The sequence below is a fragment of the Acinonyx jubatus genome, chromosome B4 (assembly GCF_027475565.1).
Source record: "Acinonyx jubatus isolate Ajub_Pintada_27869175 chromosome B4, VMU_Ajub_asm_v1.0, whole genome shotgun sequence".
In the NCBI taxonomy this organism is placed as follows: Eukaryota; Metazoa; Chordata; class Mammalia; order Carnivora; family Felidae; genus Acinonyx; species Acinonyx jubatus.
The window spans coordinates 62,323,021-62,345,552 of NC_069387.1; the positions used below are offsets into that span (position 1 = coordinate 62,323,021).

General features: G+C 36.8%; 1 protein-coding gene across 4 annotated transcripts in view; it reads right to left on the reverse strand.

Moving 5' to 3' along the window:
- Positions 1-747: 747 nt before the first annotated feature.
- SINHCAF (SIN3-HDAC complex associated factor) overlaps positions 748-22,532 on the reverse strand; it is a 35,220-nt gene continuing 13,435 nt past the window's right edge. For all 4 annotated transcript variants that reach the window (XM_015074952.3, XM_015074953.3, XM_053226111.1 and 1 more), the window contains exons 2-6: positions 19,415-19,562; positions 18,019-18,118; positions 15,975-16,101; positions 9,349-9,499; positions 748-6,314 (exon numbers count right to left, since the gene is read on the reverse strand). In XM_015074952.3, coding sequence (XP_014930438.1) covers positions 6,155-6,314; positions 9,349-9,499; positions 15,975-16,101; positions 18,019-18,118; positions 19,415-19,542 — 666 coding nt within the window. In that variant the 5' untranslated portion in view covers positions 19,543-19,562 and the 3' untranslated portion in view covers positions 748-6,154. The remainder of the gene's footprint in view (positions 6,315-9,348; positions 9,500-15,974; positions 16,102-18,018; positions 18,119-19,414; positions 19,563-22,532) is intronic.

Consider the following 22,532-nt stretch of genomic DNA (forward strand, 5'->3'; position numbering starts at 1 on the left):
CATGATCTCACAATTCTGTGGGTTCGAGCCTGTGTGGTGCTTTGTACTGGTGGCTCGGAGCTTGCTTGGGATTCTCTCTCCCTCTCTCTGTCCCTCCCCAACTAGCGCTTTCTCTTTCAAAAATAAACTTAAAAAAAAAAATTTTTTTTTAAGTCTCACAGTAGAGGGGTGCCTGGGTGGCTCAGTCGATTAAGGTCAAGGTTTCTACTCAGGTCACGCATGACTTCATGGCTCGTGTGGTTGAGCCCCACATGGGGCTCTCTGCTGTCTGCACAGAGCCCACTTTGAATCCCGTCTTCCCTCTCTCTCTGCCCCTTTCCCACTAGTGACACGTACTTTCTCAGAAATAAACACTGAATAAAAAACTCACAGTACCACCCCACAGACTGCTCATTTACAAAAGGAAAAAAAATGTACATTAAAATGGAAAAATCTGGCAGTCATCTTAACCAAATGATCAATCTTAGCATCACCAAACAGTGCCAAGTTAACACTGTGTACATCTTCATGACACAGTAAGAGATAACCACACAGCCTGTTATACTCCTACCAAAAAGTATAACCCAAATCTACTAAAAAAGTCAGAAAAATATCCAGGATATGGGACATTGTAGAATGGATTTGGACGCTTCAAAAAGTTCATTGTCGTGGTGGGGGGCGGGGGGAACGCAGAGGACTTAGCAGATTAAAATGTATACAAAAACCTCATTGGCTAGATCCTGGATGAGGAAAAAGTTTAATAAGATTTTCTGGAACAACAGGGGCAATTTATCTCCTACAAATCTATGTTAGATGTTATTCACTTATTGTTAATTGTCTCCAGTGGAGCAATGGCATTGTGGCTTCATGTATAAAATTCTTATTTCAAGGAGATGAATACAGGAGATGAATAAGTATACAGGGAGGAAGTGCCGTTTTGTCACAACTTACTTTCAAATGATTCAGCAAGACAAATTAGATAAAATACATGTGGTAAAACGTTAACAACTGGTGGATCTAGGGAGAGGCTATCCTCTTGTATGGCCCTTTCAAGTTTAAATATATTTTAAATTCTTGATATTCATCAAGACCAATAGCATAAACTCAACTCTATGAACGACTTCTGAAACTACAAAATTATAACCAATAAATATGTATTGTGCTCCTGTTATGTATTTATTCCTGGTGCCTTCCACAACCTCACACCCTTTCTATACAGCCCATCTCCTGGTTCCATTTACCACTCCTCCCCCTCAACCTTTCAGACCTAAAGGTGGTAACAGCACCATTACCAGTCCCAGTGCAACCGGGCCTAAGAACTGCATTCCCCCCTGGGGTTTCCTTACCCTGTGCACACAGTTTTGTAAAGTCCCTTTACTAAAGTTTCCTTAAATTATCCAATTGCAGTAAGTCATCTATTTCCTGCCAGCACCCTGATTGACAAAAAGCTCTGGAGATAGACTTGGAAGATGCCTGCATATTTTACATAGTGCATGGGATTGTAGGAATGGAGATGGTCTGGGAAGAGGGCTGAAGATGACCCTGGCCAGTTGAGCATCCGAGGTAGGAGAATGTAGAAGCTGTAGTTGTTAGCCAAGAATGTTTCAAAAAAGAACGTATCCATTAAATCAAGTGCTGTTGAGAGGCTGGATGAAAAAAATGAGGGCTTTGGAGAATTCCCCATGGGAAAGCCATCAGTGATCCCTGGAGTGGTGCGGACAGAACCAACAATGGAGTGGATTATAAAGGCAGTTGTAGGTAAAGAATACACTTGTTACCTTAAAGGCGGGGAGGGATGCATAATTGTTCAGGCTCCTATTTTAATCATACCAATTACTTGCTGAGTAATCTTGAGATTTTTGAGACTTAATTTTTGATATTTAAAACAACCACTCCTTGTATGGAAATAAATTTCATATTTAAAAAAAAATACTCTTGGGGCACCTGGGTGGCTCAGTCAGTTAAGCACTTGACTCTCAGTTTCAGCTCAGGTCACAATCTCACGGTTTTGTGAGTTCGAGCCCCACATCAGGCTCTGTCCTGACAGTGTGCAGCCTGCTTGGGATTGATTCTCTCTCTCTCTCTCTCTCTCTCTTCCTCTCTCCCTGCCCCTCCCTCACTCATGATGTCTCTCTCAAAATGAGTAAATAAACTTAAAAAAAACGTTTTTTTAAAAAACCACCACTCTTTCTTGTCATTACAAAAATGCAGAAGCAAAAACCATGGATAATGTTAAAGCTAGTAAGCTGTTAAGTATAGAGAACTGAAGTTCTACAATGGAGTAAATGATTTTTCCCCTTTCAAGCACTGAGACAAAAGGACAGGCTTTGCCAAAATCTCTTCAGTTCTCTAAACTGAAAGATTAGGCTCTTTCAGACTAAAGCCTGCAACTATGTATGTCCAAGACTCCCTAACCCAGCATACAGTAACAAGCAGTTTCTAACCAGGGTGCAAGATATCTGAAACCTAAAGCATTCTCATGATCACAATGAGTAACCAAACTCCACAGCTCGAGAAACTGTTAGAACCCTCAGATCCCTTTGAGAACATGAGTCTGTGAAATTATCTTTGATCCAATTTGGCTTTTTCCCCCCTTTCCCAGTTCACTGAACATCACACAAAATGACTGCCAGAAGTACCACGATGCTAAATCTGGAACATTAGGAAGCTGTCATAGGGACGATGGATCAAGAGGCTCCCTGGGTACCTTCCATTCTTCCCTGCAGAGCAAGCAGTTAGCTTTGGACACCTTCATTTATTTTTAGAATATCCAGTTGTTTCACTAAACTGCCTGAAGACTATTTTCTACACAAAAAGACAGTGTATTAATAGGCACAACATCAAAATTAAGAAACAAAACTTGAACAACTGATTTAGACAGTTAACAGCTAACCTCTCAGCCAGGGTAAAACTTGCCTCCCATTTTCATCCTTCAAGAGAGCAAGGTGACCACCTCCAAATGCAGGTTAAGACAGCAGAGACGGGGGCCGATTCAGACAGCAAAGGCTTTGGAATCAGGAAAGTTGATTTTATTTAAGTTACATGACCTTCTTGCACCTCTACTTACTCACCTGTGAACAGGTTTGTGTTTTTTTTCTAAACTTTGCAAAGTTGTTTAAACAATGTTTAAAAGTGCCTGACCCACCGTAGGGGAACTTTTTTTTTTTTTTGTACTTGCTACAGAAAGCACTTGTAATGTAGGGCAAAGAGGCCCAATTTCAAGTTAGAAAAGAAAATGAGGTGCTGTTGCAGGCAACACTCTAAGATGTCCCTCATGGGCCCCACACCCCACCTCATGGTGTTCATTGTGTAACCCTCTTTAGAATGTGGGAAGGACCTGAGGACACTCCGACTCACCAGCAAACTGGCTCTGGAGACCTGCTGGCTCCATGCACCAAGCGGCCAAGTCAGGAGAACCCAGGTGGTAATGAGCCAAGGGGCCCTACAGCCAATAAGGAATCTGAACTCTCCATCCTAAAGCCACAGGACACAGGTGCTGCTGACAACCTGAGCTTAACTTCAGGGTAACTTGGTAACTTCACCGTTAACTAAATTAGGTACTGGCAAATCATCTGCAAGATCCCAAAGCAAATTTAAGCCCTAACGATAGTACAGAAAGTTTGGCCCACAGGATCCACTTTTCCCAACTAATAAGCAATCTGTTTTTAAAACTTTGATATGGATTACATACATCCCTTTAGATTCCTCATAATTCTATAAAGTAAGTAATTCTGGAAAGTAAATGATTTTACAGAAGTTTGGAGGCTCACAAATGCAAAGAGACTCAAATGGCTAATAAAGGGGCAAAGCCAGACATCAGAGACCAGGTCTGACCCCAATGCCCAAATCCAGCTTTCCCTATAACCAATTTTTATAATTTCTTTAAAGTCTCAATGACGATTCCCACTATGCCCATAGACAGTAATAATAAAACCACAACACAGACCTTAAAACACTGGAAACATTTAAAAAGTAATAAAATTAAGTTAAAATAAAATAGAAACGAAATCAACCAACCAACCATTGAAGAGTCTTTATCCTTCATTGTTAAAATCATCTTATCTACTAGGTCAATTATTGGGCATGTCAATTAAAACGTCTTTTATTTTAAAGTATCTCTCGGTAAAGAGGCCTTTTTCTCTCAGGGCTTGTTATAATACGAAAGGGTTAAAACTGCGTATCTGTGAAGGTCAAAAACATTCTTACCTAAGAACACCTTTTCAACAAAGCCACAAAACATCTTCTTTTATTTTCTAGTAAGACTAAATTTATTCAATACCCTAGTAAAAGTTTTGATTATAAGTATCCAACAGTATAAAAAGTACAAAACAGATCTGTAGATTTCTAATATATTAATACAAAGTGCATGACTACATACAGTACATCCTACAGGCAAAGAGGTGGAAGGGGAAAAAGAAGGCTGTGGTTGAGGTCTAGTAATAAATAAATAAATACAGAAGTAGAGATGATCCATATTATAGTATATTCTACCACCAATACTGTAGCCAAAATGTACAAAAAAAAAAAAAACCATTTCGAAACAACAGGAAGAAGATGATAATGGCTGGGACTCTTGTAATTCACCTCAGAGGCTGTGGGAGAGCCAACCCAACTCACGGTGTAATCTGTGCACATGGTGGCTTGTAGTTTTTGCCATAAGGAAGAAATATAAAATTTTAAGTTTAGATTAAGAATTATAAAACTATATGGTGCCCGTAAAAAGTGGCTCACTCCTTACTGTTATTTATACTAATTTTTAAAATCCAGTTTTAAAAATAAGCACTGAGTCATGTTATTATAAGGTAGGCAAATGATCCTCCCTAATTATGAGAAGTCTGAACCGGTGATAGGTTATTCCTGAACGTTTAAAAAAAGAGGCAATGACAGTACTTTGGTTTGGGTTCAAGTAAAAAGGCTTCAAATGAAGATTTTGGAATCGAAGAGCTCCGTGTTCAGGATGCATCATCTATCATCTCAATGTTCACAAAGCCTGACTAAAAGAAGTCAAACCTAAACCAGCCCACTCAGCATTAACACACACCTCTTTTCTTTTAGAATTTTACTTTAATATAGAGTGGAAAAAAAACAAAACAAAAAAAAAAACCCCAAACCCTAATAGGTTAAAACCAGTCAAACAACCACTCTACACAGACAAAACCTTCACAAAGGTCAACTGAAGTAATCCAGAGCTAAAACTGAATTGCGCAGATTTTCAATGAAGTCACCAGTCATGTAACACAAACAAAAGTCAATTATTTACACACTAAGCAAGCCCTCTAAGAAATGTGCCCCAAGAAGCATTAACCTTTGTTTTTTTGTGTGTGCCATCCTGAAGACTTGTACATTTTTAAAGATAATTTAACATTTTTAATAGAATGTGATCTCTACCATGTGGTAATGCTTTGGTTCTCTTCATTTAGGATTGCTCATCCTAAAACTTGACATTTCCCCAGAGGAGCTTTGATTCTGCTTTAGAAGTTTCAATATAGATTAAAATCTTTATCAAAAATGAATATGGAGGGAGGTGACAGAGGATGCAACATATACACTCAAGTTACCTCTCTGTATGTTTAGAAACTACTCCTTCAAGGCATTTGCACCAGAGAGCTTAGTCTGTCCTGCTTAATATTCAGTAGTACAGGTTTGAATCATCAGAACCTTGGCAAGACCTTAAATTATTAACAACTACCTCTTGGGGCAAGTCCACGTTACTGAGTTATGACAAATTTATTATCATGAAGGAAAACAAGTATAGCCAGCCATCTTTAAAATGCCCCAACCACTGCTTCTCAATATAGAAAGACTAAAACTACATATGTTTATCATACAACAAATCCCATCTCTGTCCCCTGAAATTCCCCTAGATTCATTCATTAGAAGGGGATTAAAAAAAAAAAAAAAAAGACTTAAAGAGCACTTTACAGCAGCATTCAGCTTTCCTATGAAATACTCAGCATCTTAAATATTATGTACACTTTTTTTCTTTTAGTAAGCTAGACACTGGCTTCAGAGTTTGTGGAACTGGAGGAGAAATAACAACTCATTCAAAACTATTCTAGAAAGTGTCTTTTGGCAGAATAGCAGGTATCCAAGTTAAAAATAGGAGGGTTTTGTTGCTTTGTTTTCTTTCCAAAATTTAAATCGTTTTTTTGTTCCCCTTCTACCTAAACCTCAGTCACCACTCCTGAGTGGAGATGGGCAGAGGCTCTGGCCCCTGCTCCTCCGGCTTCTCAGCAGCTGCTTTCTTATTGCTGCAGCAAGGCTTGAATAGATGTGTGTCAATGAGAACTTCTCCAAAACGGCCTTTATAGATAATCCCACAACATATTTTCTGTCTAAAAGAAAAAAATGGGAGAGGAATATATTAATAAGGTAGAAAACTAGCAATACAAGGAAACAAAAAAAAAAAAAAAGAAAAAGAAAAAATCTACATAATTATAACTAGTACAACATGATCAAAAGGTTCTACTTTTACAGTCTTACCACATTCCAACTGAAAGGCTCCTAGAGAGATCCCAATTAACTGGGTAATGGGAATTACCCAGGTCCCTTAAATTCCACACTGGAACCTTATCAAAGATTAAGGTGTGGGGATCATTCTGAGAGACAGCAGTTTCAGAGGCTGCTCCTGAAGTTGTAAACTGTTTCAAATATACAAATAGGCATTAAAAATGACTACCAAACACCCACGGATCACATACTCTAAGGGAATAATCATTTCCTGTGAAGTCCCCCTGTATGTTTCTCTCCAGTCCCATCCTGCCCAATCTCATTCACTCCAACTTCAATTTAAGCCTATCAGGGCCTTTTTGCTTTACACTTCACAGTTTTAAAACAAGTCTACATCTCTTCATATATTGCTCAACTATCTCCTATTTAAAAGAAACACATGTATGGAATCATACTCTACTGCTGCAATTTTCTCAACATTAATTGAGGTTCAGACCCATTGTCAAAGTTTTATTTCGTTTTGTGTATAGTATTCCACCATGTGAATTTATTCACACTCCTTTTGATGGGACTTTTGCTACCATAAACATGCTGTACACATCAATGTGCGTCTAACATTTTTTTCTTCTAAGTTATGTGGCTGGTATATAGGAATTGAAATATGTTCATGTTTCTTCGAAAATGCCAATTATTTATTAATGCGGTTCCCTTCTATCCCTATTTACTAAAGGTTTTATTTTAAACCTTGAAAGAACATTCAAATATATCAAACATCTTCAAAGTACTGCTAAGATGACAGGCATTTTTTTCCTTCCTTTACAAACTGTCAGTGTGGCAAATTCTATCAGTTGACTTTTAATGTTTAAAGCAATCTTACACCCCTAGAATAAATCCAATCTGGTCATGATATACTCTTTTGGTATCAAAGTTATATATATTAGCCTCAGAGAATGCTTAGGGCCTATGCCCTCTTTTATTCATAATCTGAAAACATTATGCAAGATCAGAATCATGTGTTTCTGGATTGTTTGGGAGAACGTGCCTAAGATGAGCCTGGGATTTTTGGAGAGAAGACTTTGGCCACTGAATCAACTTCTCTATTGTAACACTATACAGGTTTTCTATTTTGTCTTGAGACAGTTTTGGAAAACTGTCTTCTTCTACTAATGTATCCACTTCATCTGTATGTTCAAATTTACTAGCATACAGTTGTTTTAATGTCCTACTGTCTTTTACATTTGTCTTAATTATAGATAAATCTCCCTGTTTTGTCTAAGGTGCTTATGAATATGATCTCTTTTTATCTGCTTCATCTCTACTAATTTTTTTGGTCAGGTCTTTTTCAAGATCCAACTCTTAGCTTTACAGATCCTGTTCATTGCTTACCAGTTTTCTACTCCATTTATTTCTGCTTGTATCTTTAGGACTTCATTGCTTTTATTTTTCTTTGTACTGGGCTTCATTATCTTTAAACTGAATGCTTATCATTTCACAAATTTTTAGTTTTTTCTTTTCTAAGCATTGAAAGCATTAATTTTTCCTCCAATTCTTTTTAATTTCATACCATGTTTTGATTTGTGGTATTTTTCAGTTATTTTTTTAGTTATAAAGATTTTCTAATTTTTATTCTACTGTCTTCTTGGACCCATGGTTTCTATTTCCATTTTGTTTTGCTAGGTATATTTTTAAGCATATTTTTACATTTTCTGCCCTTCCCTTCTTGACTCTGGAGGTATTCACTCTTTTTATTTAATTCTATGAGTGGGGACACAGTTACTCAAGTCCCAAAGTTATTCAACATATTTATATTTGACAAGGCAAAGGATGTTAGGATACCTTAACTCCTATCCCTTTTATTCCCTTGATTTATATGCTACTGTTTCGTAACTCTGTTTTTACCCCCACAACTATTATTATTTTAAGCAATTTGTTTAAATTTACCTAAATATTTGCTACTTTATCTATCCTTCTCAGAATTTTAATCTAGGATCTCTTTTTCTGCCTGTAGAACTTTGTTATTTAGGGTCGGTCTGATGACAAATTCTCAACCTTTTTCCTAGTCAAAGTCTTATGCCCTTGTTCATAAAAGGTAAGTTTGTTTAAGTAATCTCTACACCCAATGTGGGGATCAAACTCCATACCTCAAGATCAAGAGTCACATGCTCTTCCCACGAGCCAGCCAAGCACACCCCCCCAAAGGATATTTTTGCTACACATATATATAATTCTAGGTTGAGAGTTACTACCTCTTGGCCCACTGAAGATATTAATCTATTATTTTTTGGCTTCCTTTGTCCATACTGAGAACTCAGCTTTTAGTGCTGTTCCTTTGAAAATAGTCTTTATTTTCTCACTGTTAAAGAACTATTTTGTCTTTCATGTTCCATAGTTTCATATAATCATCTATGCGTGAATTCTATCATAAAATAAATGCTTATTAAATCTCACTTTTAATTTGTTAGTCTTCTCGAATCTGTGAAACAGAAAATAAAATCCTTAGCTGTTTTTCTCTTTCCAAATCTACTACCTCTTTTCGACTTTGGGGTTCCACATTTACTTAGCATTTGGTCTGGTCTCTGATTATGCCTTACTAATTTGCTCACTTATCAATGCTACTTTTAAAGACTTAAAAATATGTATTTCTAGCTTTTACTTTTTTCAGTGAGAGTTGGTCAGAAAGAATACCCAGTCTACTCCATTACAGGAAACATACATTCCCTAACATGATTTTTATTTTAAATCAATTTTAATAGGAAAAGCACATAAATCACAGCTCTCGGCTCAATTCTTGCTTATCCACCTCCAACCATGTGTGCTACCAGCTGTGTGCCAAATGCCATTTAACTGCTAAGGAAGTGGGAAACCATCGCCTGTAATTAAGAAGGTTTGCTGGTTAGAGAGATATTTTGTTGCTTTTACCTTTTCCAGTACGTGAGATCTAAAAAGGAAAAAACTGGCGTTCTGTTAGAGCCAGAAGCCATCTCTGTATCTGAGCCATCATCTGACTGGTTACTATAACAAGGAGACTGAGCTGGGGAGGCACTTGAGGTGGTACTGTGAGCATCAGAATCTGCAATAAAGAGGGAAAAAAAATTATAATTTAATTTCATTATATGTAACTAAGGCTCAGCATAAAAAACTGTGAGTTAGTAGAAAGAAAAAAAGAATTTATTTTCTATTCACTACTGATATTTGAAGATATTTGTACAAGTGTTTCTAAAAAGAAAATGAGGCCGTAAGCTTCCAGGAAGATAGGAGTAGACATACCTTTCCCCATTCCTCCTGCTAATAAATAAGTACAACTAAAAACCCAGGATATTGCATATAAAACAAACCTAATGACTCTGAAAGTTGGCAACGGCTAAGAGAGAGCTTGACCTAAGGAAGGACATGGTGGTGCGTTCTCTAGTTTTTATGGGTTTTCTTTTTTTGCCTCATAAATCCAGTCTTCGAGCTAGAGAAGCCAGCAGCACAGAAATACCGATGGGTATAGACAAAAAAAAAAAAAAAAAAAAAGAAAGAAAAAAAACCAACAAAACCCTGCTCTCCAGTCAAAGGGGCAGAAAAGTGGCAGCCTAAGCAAGACAGGAAACTTTTATCAGAGTAATAATTTTATCAGAGTAATAATCACTCTACTCCAGCCAAACACCACAGAAAACAGAGGCCGCAATCCCACCCACTCCAGCAGAGGCCAAGTGGGGAGCCTAAGATTTCCATCCTCCTAAGACTGTTACAAAGCACCAACACATCCACCAGGGTGTCTGTTGTCTGTTGAGAAGTCAGGACTTTAGCCATGGCCCACCACAAATGAGTATCCCCACCATGTGGGAACTTCAACTCCCACCCCCATCCCACAGCAATGAGGAGCTCCTCCCACCTCAGGTGTTAACTGGGGAACCTTTTAACACCACCACACAGTGACAAAGTGATGCCTCTGTCTCATTGCCCCTGATAAAAGGGTGTCCAAAAAAAGACAGTAAAACCAAAGTTTTAAAGAAGATCCATAACATAATTTTTAAAAATCCAAGTTTCAATTAAAAAAAAAAGTCCCTCAAATCTAGAACCAAAATCTCAAACTGAGTGAAAAAGGAAGTAGATGTTAACACCAAGAGGACAGAGATGTTAGAATGATCTAACAAAGATGTTAACATAATCATGACAAAAATGCTTTAGTGAGCCATTATGAACATGCCTGAAACAAAAATATTATCAGCGAATAGGTCTCAATGTATTTATTTTTTTTAATATTTATTTTTGAGAGAGAGAGAGAGAGAGAGAGAGAGAGAGAGAGCAAGCGTGGGAGAGAGCAGAGAGAGAGAGGGAGACATAGAATCTCCAGGCTCTGACCTGTCAGCACAGAGCCCAACACAGGGCTTGAACTCACGGACCGCAAGATCATGACCTGAGCTCAAGTCAGACGCTTAACCAACCGAGCCACCCAGGCCCCCCAAACACGTCTCAATTTAAAAAAATAAATAAAAGTTATAAAGAAGAACCAAGTGGAACTGAAATTTGAGCTGCGAAAAAAAAAAGAAAAAAAAATGCAATAAAAAGCTCAGTGGATGGAGCTCAACAGCAGAATGGAGGGGACAGAGGAAACAATCAATGAACTGGAAGAAAGAACAACAGAAATTACCCAACCTGAACAACACAGAGAAAACAAATGAATAGAGCCTTAGAGACCTCTGGGACTATGACAAAAAAATCTACATTCGTGTCATTGCAGTCCTGGAATAAGAAAGAGGGCGGAGGTGAAAATATACTCAAGGAAATATAATGGCTGAAAACTTGCCAAATTTGGCAAGAGACAAACCTATAGAGAGATTCAAGAAGCTGAGCAAACCCCAAACAGGATATACTCAAAGAAATCAATGCCAAGACACATTGATAATTAAATTTCTGAAAACTAAAGATAAAGGAAAAAATCTTAAAAGCAACCAAAAACAACACCCTACCGATAAAGGGAAAACAACATATCCTGATTTAATAAGGAATAAAGGCAATTCATCAGATACAAGCTAAACATTAAACATGATTTAGTACTTTTGCCCTTAGAAGACTCCATATAAATTTACTAGCCAGAAAATGAGTCTTTTAGTGGATGGTCACCATGCTCTAAGGCTATCAAACTGCTATTCTACAGTGACAGCAGTATCACAAATAGGGGTTGAGATTACCACCCCCCCCCCCCCGCCACACACACACACACACACACACACACACCACCCGCCCCCAGGATAGGTGGATAGAGCAACCCTCCAATTCAAAGAAGCAATTAAGTATTTATTAAGTACTTATCTACTAGACCTCAAACCCCATGTCATACTCTACATGGGAAGAAATAGACCAAAGAAAACCTACGAATAGACCGTAGAATGCTTTGTATTAACAAAATTTTACATATAAAATCCTCAAGAATAGCAGGCTTTAAAGAATGTTGAACATTATTGGAATGTTTAAAAGGCTTCCCAAACAATTAGCAGCAGCAGCAGTCAGCTCTATGCTGGAGAAGAAAACTCACTATCCAAGGAAGTGCTTAATAGCTATGGAACATTTGAAGCAGCAGTTATTAGATCATTTTCTACCTATAAAAATGGCCGTTTCTTATGGTTTAATCTAACACTTGAGACACTAGAATATAACTATATAAAAAGCAGTTAGGAAGAAAACTCTTCTGGAACGCAGGCCTGGAAATTCTTCAAAGAACCACAATTTTTAAAATCTTAAAAATTGTGGGATTTGAAAAGGCACAGAAGAGTAATTAGCTAAGCATGGGGTAGTGGAAGCAGAACACACTATGCACAGGAAGGGAATGGACTCAGCCCAAATATTCTTTGCCTAAAATAGGACCTCCAAAGACTCACTAGGGATTTTCAGCTTTATTCCATAGCAACAAGAATTCATTGTAGATTTTAGGAAGAATGACAAAAAGAAGAAAGTAACATTTATACAGGAATTTGTTTTGTTTTACAAAATCTTTTTAGTTGATTATCCCCTTTTCTCGGATAAGAAAATTATGGTTCTATGTTAAGTTAAATTTCATGAACGGTAACTCAAATCCTGATCTTCAAGCTCTAGGTCTAATGCCTTTGCAGTACACCACCCAAAGGAAAGAATATCTCAGGAAAAAAGTCAGGTAAATGCAGGATGCAGGGAAGCAAATATATAACAAGAGACAGGGACACCATTTAGTGGGTGATGTATATAAAAATTGAAGTATATCAAAACTGTTGTGCTGCACACAGGTGCTAGCAATTCACAATGCACATGGGAAAACCCAGTTTCAGTCTAAGCCTCCAAAGCCCACACACCTTTTTCAAAGGGATTTATCTTCAGTCTCCAATCCCTCCTTCCACAACACAGCTTTATAATAAAAATCTAAAATTACACTGGACATATTCCCTTAGGTAAGGTGAAATTTAGTCAGGTTTCACTTTTCCCATAATTAAAGGGAGGAGCTAAGAACATACATATGAATAATCAATTCCTCTAACCTTCAAGCGGTAGAAGAAAATTACTATTTCTCAAATGTTCATTAAAACACTTAGTGAGAATGGAGGGTTGGCTCAGTCTTTTTCTTTTCCCCTGGTGATAGCTGGTTAAGAAAGGAACATGTATAAACAATCCAGTTACAAAATGGGTAGAGGATGTTAATAGACATTTATCCAAAAAAGATAAAAAAGGACAAGAAGTAAGTGTTGGCAAGGATGTGGAGAAAAAGGAACCCTCATACATTGTTGGTAGGAATGCAAACTGGTGCAACTACTGTTGAAAACAGTATGGAGGTTCCTCAAAAAACTAAAAATAGAACTACCCTACAACCCAGCAATTGCACTGCTAAGTATTTATCCAAGGGATACAGGTGCGCTGTTTCGAAGGGGCACATGCCCCCCACTGTTTATATCAGCACTATCAACAATATCCAAAGTATGGAAAGAGCCCAAATGTCCATCAATGGATGAATGGATAAAGAAGATGTGGTATATATACATAAAATGGAGTATTACTCGGCAACCAAAAAGAATGAAATCTTGCCATTTGCAACTACGTGGATGGAACTAGAGGGTATTATGCTAAGTGAAATTAGAGAAAGACAAATATCATATGACTTCACTCATATGAGGACTGTAAGAGACAAAACAGATGAACATAAGGGAAGGGAAACAAAAATAATATAAAAACAGGCAGGGGGACAAAACAGAAGAGACTCATAAATATGGAGAACAAACAGAGGGTTACTGGAGGGGGTGTGGGAGGAAGGATGGGCTAAATGGGTAAGGGGCACTAAGGAATCTACTCCTGAAATCATTGTTGCACTATATGCTAACAAATTTGGATGTAAATTTTTAAAAATAAAATAAATAAATAAATTTCAAAAAAAAATTAAAAATAGAATGATTATTTGATCATATTATTACCCTAATTTTTTGATAAGATATATGCACCCTGTGTTTACTGCTGCGTTACTTACAATAGCCAAGATATGGAAGCAACCCAAATGTCCATCTATATAGATGAATGGATAAAGATGTGGGGGTGGGGAGTGTCTGCAATGGAATACTACACAGCCATTAAAAAGGAGATTCAAAAAGAAAAAGGTTTCCAATGAAGTAGATGGAGCTAGAGAGGATTATGCCTAATGAGTAAGTCAGAGAAAGACAAATACCATGTAATTTCACTCATGTGGAATTTAAGAAACAAAACATGAACATAGGGAAAATAAAAAGACTCAACTATAGAGAACAAACTGAGGGTTAATGGAGGACACTTGTTGTGATGAGCAGCGGGTACTGTACGTAAGTGATCAATCACTGAATTCTCCACCTGAAACTATTATTACACTGTTTGTTAACTGGAATGTAAAGAAAAACTTGAAAAAAACTTTTAAAGAACATGTATAGTTAAAATACATACCTATTTCATATCACCTAAATATTTTACTATAAAGTATTAAAATATTTTAGTAGAAGATTAAACATATCATCAGAATAACTATGGACTGGTAACACCTACTTAAAAGAGCAGAAAATTAGCAGATGATCTGCAAAGGCTTCAGAGTCGTGGGCACTGGTTATATACTACCTCAAGGAGCAGGGTGGTGTTGCAGAAAGAGCAAACAGCTTTGAAGCTAGACAAACCTGAGGTCAAACTCATCTCTATCATCTTTACTAAGTAACCTGACTCAAGGTTAAATCACCACTCTACTTCCTATCCTAATCTCTAAAACAAATTACTGAGATAACTATGTGTGTAAAATGCTTGGTACATCTACCAAAATGTCCCAAGAGATGACAGTTTTCCTTTCCTCACTCTACTTTATCAGTGTATTTAACTCTCTTTTACCATTTTTCTAAAACAAGCATTGATGATATTTTGTCTAACAGCGTCCTACAAATTGTTTTTATAATCCTGAAAACTCTCTGACCAGTCCACAACCTCATCTACAGTTTTGAAAAAGCTCTGAAAACAGAGTCTATTCCTAACCCATTTGGCCACAAAATCTGGCCTGACATGAACTATAACATTAGGGTAGCCAAACCTGACTAGCCCATGCAAGTTTTATTTATTCCACCTTTGTGAATATGACTACATTTCTACGACAGAAATACTAATGCGTTTGATTTCAGTTGTTTTGCCTCAGAAACCCTCCCCTCATTGTGTTACATATAACAAACAACATTATATGCACTGCAATGCCTTTTCAAAAGCTGAAATCTAAATTCCGAAATACAGAAGTACCACTACAGGTGCTCTCCCCCTCAACAACTTCCTTTAAGAGTAGATGAACCTGATATTAATTTATCATTCCTTTCCCATTCCATCACTCCACACAACACACACTGTCCCAGAAACCTGAAACTCCTGAGGCTAGCTTTACCGCAATATGTAAGTTATGATTTCTAAAGTTACTTTCCAGAAAACCTGGGCTTTAGTCTCAGACTGTCCACTAATATTATTTACATACCTTTCTGCACATCTCCAGACCTCTATTTCCTTATGCATAAAAATCAAGTAAACAAGCTTGAAAAATTCATCTTCTAGAACTTAACATGTCAATAAACAGATCAGAGTGGTCAGAGCGATCTCCATACAATCTGAAGAAGTGGTCAGCTAGTCAAATTACTTTTATGTCATTAGGACTAAAGATAGAGTTTCAAGGGGCACCTGGGTGGCTCAGTCAGTTAAGCACCCAGCTTAGCTCAGGTCATGATCTCTCAGTTGGTGGGTTTGAGCCTCATGTCGGGCTCTGTGCTGACAGCTCAGAGCCTGGAGCTTCCTTCAAATTCTGTGTCCCCCTCTCTCTGCCCCTCTCCTCCCCTTCATGCTCTCTCTCAAAAATAAACATTAAAAATAAAACAAAATAAACATTAAAAATTTTAAAAGATTTCATAGAAATATCTCTACCATGTTGACAATGCCTTGCAACACTTTAAAGAAAATAACTTTAAAAATCTATACATACCATATGCCACCCCCAGGTAAAAATAAAAACCAAACAACTATTCTTAACTACTCTTGTTTCAATATCAAAACCTCAAACTTACTGTGACGTTTGAATTCCTTCTGTAGTTTACTGATCTGGTTGCTTTTTATCCTGTTTCCAGATAAAGTTTTCACTTTCTTTGGTTTCAATGTTGTCTTCAGACTGGGTCCTGCCCTTGCATCTACCACCTGGAAGAAAATACTGAATATTTAATACCACTTAAAAAATGACACCTCTTGTATTCCTTTAGTTCAGACAAATGCCTATTTGAAGGAGCCTAAATTGAGAAGCAGTTTTCTACTTAAGAGTGTTTGAGAGCCCATGTGCACTTTTAATCATCACATGGTATTAAAGAATAATTTATCTCGTAGGGTTTTTTTCTTCAAAGCAGGCAATAGTAACAATATACTGTACAAAAAATTTAAATAGATTTATATGTGGTAAGAATGACCCAAAAGGTTAAAGAAAATCAAGACTTACAACAACTAACATTTCTATCAGACAGTGTTTTACAGTCTGCAAAAAGCTTTCATACTTTTTTTTTTTTTTTTTTAAATAGAGAGTAGACACACGTTCCCAGGAGGGGCAGAGACAGAATCCCAAGCAGGCTCTACGCTGTCACACTGTCGGTGCTATGCCAGAGGCAGGGCTTGAACCCACAAATGGTGAGATCATGACCTGAGCCAAAACCAGGAGTCAGATGCTTAACCAACTAAGCCACCCAGGCTCCCCTTTCATACACTTTTGAGTTTACTTTCACTACAAAGCAGTAAGGGGACTATTTGTTAACTCCAATTTAGGGTGAAAGAAAACAAGAAATTATCTTTTGCCTTATTTCACTAAACTAGTAAGTGGGCAAGAATGGGTAGAGAGGGATACAAGACTCAAATTAACGTTTTCACAACTATGCTTTATGTTCTTTTCACCATACACTTTAATCCCTAAGGTCATTTATATGATGGCAATGGCATGTTCTCCCATAGTCTACCATGGCCATTGGTCTAGACCTACACGGTACTATTTCTTACAAATTTATTCACATTTACTATTTGCAGATTTGCACCCTTAAAAAGGTTGTCATCACCTTCAAAATCACAATTTTCAACTTCTCCAGACAAACTATTAAAGAAAATTCCCTTTTTATAAATTAACAGACCCACGAAAACCTATCAAAATAATGTAACACAGTAACCAAAGGAAAATGTAAGGCTAATACTAGTGTTAGGGGGAAAAAAGATAAAGAATAAATGCATGCTGGCTTAAAAACAAGTATTTTGTATAAATGCCATGTTTTAAAAGCTAGCATAAGACTTAACAGTGCTGTTCTGATCACTGAAAACCAATGACAAAAGGCAAACAGAATATACATTTACATATCACTACAATCTCAACTAGATTTAAATATACAGAGTAAGAATAGCTTCCACATAACTGATCACTATGTGTTATATTTTATATATAAATCTCATTCAGTTCTCACAACAGCTCTGTGGGATAGCTACTATGTTTCCATTTTATAAGTAAATGGAACTTGCCCAAAATTTGCAACTAGTAAGGCAGGATTCAAATCCAGTTCTGGTGCTAAATCCTATGTGCTCATTATACTACCTCCAGGAATTAGGATAAATGTTCCCCTGAGATGAAAAAAGGATCCATGTCTAATTAACCTTAGGAAATACATGAAATGTACACTGTGAATCTCTAAAATGGGGATACTGGATACAGCCTTAGGGAAATGATACACTACTCAAAATTTTGCTTCTAAACATGCCAAAATGTTAAGTAATTATATCTGAGCAGCAACTTGTGTTTTTCTTTATTCTTTTCACCTTTCCATCTGAGGAACATACTACTTCCTAAATTGGGAGAAAACTAATGTTACTTTAAATGTAATAGAAGTTATCTGGGCACTCAGGTGGCTCAGTCAGTTAAGCACCCAAATCTTGATTTCAGTTTAAGTCATGATCTCACGGTTCATGGGATTGAACACTGCGTCTGTTAGTGCAGAGCCTGCTTAGGATTCTCTCTCTCCCTCTCTCTCTCTCTCTCTCAAAACAAATAAATGTAATAGAGGTATAACTGAGAAAGACAAAAGATGAACTAACATGATTCCAGTTTTTTTTTGATCCTGCTGGCAATTTCTTCCATCTTTTCACAAGCAGGACACAGGCATTACAGATGTCTCCTGAACGAGTCTCATGCAACCTAGTAAGAAAACAATCAAACTTTTATTAGACTCATTTATATTTAAGAATTCATGCGAGTGTATTTCTTCTGGAAAAAAAAATCCAATTACAGTTTATAGATGCTATTGCTAATTGTCCTGGATGATACAGTTACATAGTTTCTATAGTACATTTTAGAAATATAATTAACTCCTAGATCCAATGAACCAATTCTATGTACTGCAATTTGGTCATTTTAAAATAAAATAATAATAAAATTTAAGACCTAGAGGAGATCCTGGTCACTATGGTTTAAAACAAGGTTGTCCACTTAATCTTTTCTGAAGTGTGTAGATATTTCCATAAGCAACAAAACGCCACTCTTTACATAAAATAATGTGTCATGATATTCTGGTTTTACAACACACAAAACCCAAGAGGCACTGTAATTTTTAAAAAATGATTATATCTGCATAAGGGGAAGAAATCTGTAACACTAGTCAACCAAGCTCTTTATAAATTATATCTTTGAAGAACTTTCATTACTACACTTTTCCTGTATTATAAATACATACAGAAAAATACTGGTAACTTTTATCATGTATACCATTGGAAATGAAGACATTAAGTGACAAATGTAATTTAAAAAAATGTAATTTAAAAATGTAATTTAAAAAAATTTAAAAAGAAACTCTTTTGACAACCTTCAAAATAAGCACAAAATACAGGATTAACAATAAGTAATCAACAAGTATTTTGATAAGAGAAACAAAGTGGTAAAAATTACTTCTAACATGGGAAATGGTTCAACATGAACTATTTTATCCAAGTATTTGTTGGAAAGTAAATTCCACTTTACTAAGCAGGTTTATTGTCAAAAGATAAATAAAGAACAAAATTATAAAATGAAATGTACCCTGACAGATCTCAGGGCAGAACATTAAGTCTTATTAGCATCCTCAGCAGGATGGGTTAAAATACATTTCCATAATTTAGAAAAACAATGCAAAGAACAGAAAACTACCAGAGGACAACTAGTATAAGAGAGAATAAGAGTAATTTCTTAAAAGTCTTTTATATCTTGATGTTAAAAACAAAAGAGTTTGATTATAACTACAAGGGGCTTCACAATTTGTAGTTCCTTATAATCTGGAAAAGGGTAGGCTGTCAGTATTGATTTGTTTTAAAAGCAAGAACCTTAAAATAGCCTAGATGAGAATGTAAGTGATTTTAATTTATTAGCACATTGCTCCAATTGCCTGCCTCGCCTGGAAGGATTTCCGTAAGCTATGATCTTTTTCACTCTAAGAATGATAAAAACATCAGATGATCTTACCCAAAACAGCTCTGGAAGTCCTTTTCATAGCGTTTACTGTCAGTGAATCGAGAACTGGAGGACTTAGCTCTGCAAATACAGCAGCCCTCTATACTTCGGTACATCTTTGGCTTGTGAAAACCAAACATCTTTTCTTCTGGGCAATAGTCTGTAAAGCCAGGGGAATTGACACAGCTTTATGAGGGCTATAACAAGAAACCATTAAAAGAGAGTTGTCTGCTCCACCCCAACCCTGGCAACTTGGTATTACATGACCAAGCCAGACAGAAGGGCTGTGGGGAAGTCCTCCTGGATCTCCCTCCATTCTTGGCACTACCCCGGCAAGTGTATAAAACACAAAAAATAACTCAGTTTTTTAACAAGGTCGGTCTCTATCACACCTCCTTCTACCCTCCTGGCCACACTCATTCTAAAACTGAGGGGAGGGAGGCATTTTTAAAAATCAACTTTTTAAGCAAAAAATGTAACAAAGTCTCCCCACTATAAAATGATGGAATCATGCACAACAAAGGGCACATCCTAAAATGTAAAGTAAGGCACCCCCTTTCTATTCTGCACCTTTACACTGAAATGATTCCCAGCTGGGGAAGTTTTGAGCATTTGACCACTATTTGACATTAAGCACACAAGTAGCTCAATAGTCGTCAACCCATAATACCTTGCCCTATGGGAAGTTTAGAGGGGATTTCTTCTGTGATAAAGAGAAGTTCTAAGCTGGCAAGTTGACTGAAAGGAGGATGTAAAATTCACAAAAATCCAAAGTCAGGATTTAAGAATAATAATTTTATAAAATCATTAAAATGGATTAAAAACGAGCTCATATTTCCTGACCATTGGTCTGCTCAGTTGTTACAGAGGTTTTTAGAGCTCTTCTATGAAGTCCTGTGCCTGAGCAGTGAGGCAGATATCCAAGAAATGTAGGGTGAGATAAACTATTGATTCTCATGATCAAAAAAAAAAAAAACAAAAAACAAAAAACAAAAAAACCTCAACATCATGCAAGGAAGGAAGAAACAGTCCTAGAGCTAGACATATAAAAAAAATGTATTTGGCAGTAAATACACGCCTTAGAAGAAATTTAGAATATCCAAACTGGGGGTACTTTGGTGGCTCAGTCGGTTGAGCATCCGACTTCGGCTCAGGTCATGACCTCATGGTTCATGAGTTGGAGTGAGTCTCACATGGGCTCCCTATTGTCAGTGCAGAGCCCGCTCTGGATCCTCTGTCCCTGGCCCCTCTTTTTCTGCCCCTCCTCCACTCTCTCTCTCAAAAATAAATTAAAAATATTAAAAAAAAAAAAAATCCAAACCAAGGGCCATTTTCACCAGAACATCTGGACTAAGAGAGGGAATAAAAAGGCAATGGATATACAAACTAAACCCCAATGGACAAGTGTATGTAAGGATCCAACTAAAAATCATCATAAAAGCATCACATACATCATCAATAAGTTACTAATACCAATTAGATTGGTGCTTATAGCGTTAGGAGTTATAACCACAGAACACTATCCTTTTAAAGTTCTTTTAGAAATACACTGAAATACAGGAGTAAGACAAAAACTTTAGTACTCTGGATGATCTCTCATCTGATCCCATTTCACCTCAGTTCTGGTTAGTATACCAGAGTAAGTACTTATGAAAGCAATTCAGAGAAATAATGTAATATCCAGGCTGTGTGTATGTCTCTCTGAGATGGAGGAATTCTGAAATATGGGCAAGGACTTTTGATTTGTTTTTAAGAAAATATTTTATTAGCAAACAATCAGCTAAACACTGAAGCTTTCATTTTAAACAAGGGCTATTGTTTATCAAGTGTTCTTTAATGTTTTTGTTGGTGAGAGAAGCAGGCAAAGAAGGGAGATGGGTGGGGCAGAAGTCCACTGATGCATTTCAAAAATTAAGGTTAAAGTTTCTTCAATTTAAGAATTGTTAAAACAAGAAAATATTCTTAGTTGATTATTTTTGTTCAATGGAGTACTTGGGAACTTGATTTTGAGAGAAAAAAAAATAATGAATATACTCCATAGTAGGAAAAGGTGTGGGGAGGCCTGTGAAATGAAACAGCTTTTGTTTGTTTGTTTGTTTGTTTGTTTTTTTTCAAATAAACCCAAGTGATAAACGAAAATGGTTATGTGTTGCTTTGGAAAAAAATAATGTCAAATGACACAGGATAATTAATACAAATTAAAAAAAAAAAAGTGGTAGAAAAGTAGAAGTTATTGCTTCAATTTGTATATTCCTGTTTTGAGGCCAAAATGTTCCATAACTCTTTCCAGTCCTCGCACTAATATGGGGGCTCCCCAAACTCCCCTAACATTCTCCATTACCATCAAGAAGGTCAAAAGTCCACACTTCCTCTTACAGCTTCATCAATGACTCTAGAAAACTTCAGCCTCCCTTCTCAGCAAGGACAAAGGAAGTACAGCAAGAAAGTCCAGTTCATTCCATTAATACACAGACCAAATCCTATTACAACAGATAGATTCCTATCTCTCCCCTCACAATCCCCTACCCTTTCCACAAATAAACATGCCAACAAAACCAAACAGTATTTGAAAAACAAAACAAAAAAACACAGCATTCAGGTAGGAACTACTGCCTGGATTGACCAAGAAACCAGTTTGTGCCAGTCATTATGCTTGGGTTAATCGTAACCCTAAGAAATGTTAGGGTTATAGCTAAATACTGAGGCTTTCCTTTTTATAATCAGCTATTGTGAATCAAGTGTTCATCTTCAATATGATTTTTTTTAAATTTACTTTAATACTTTTTTTTTTTTTAGTTTATTTATTTTTGAGGGGCGGGGGGGAAGGGCAGAGAGGGAGAGAGAGCAAGAATCAAAAGCAGGCTTGGCACCATCAGTACTCAAACTCCCGATCCAGGAGATCACGACCTGAGCCCAAGAGCCCCTTCAGTATGATTTCTTTGTTGGTGGGGATCTCCACAAAACTTACCCAACAGCCCTGCAAGACATCCCATTCTTCAGATTTAATAATATTCGTCTTTACATACCAGGCAAAATAAAATAGCCTGGTATCTTCTGACTGATCCTTTATACAGCTCTGTGACCTTACGTTCGTCCTAATAAAATTCAGCTTAAATATCTGAAAGTGGTC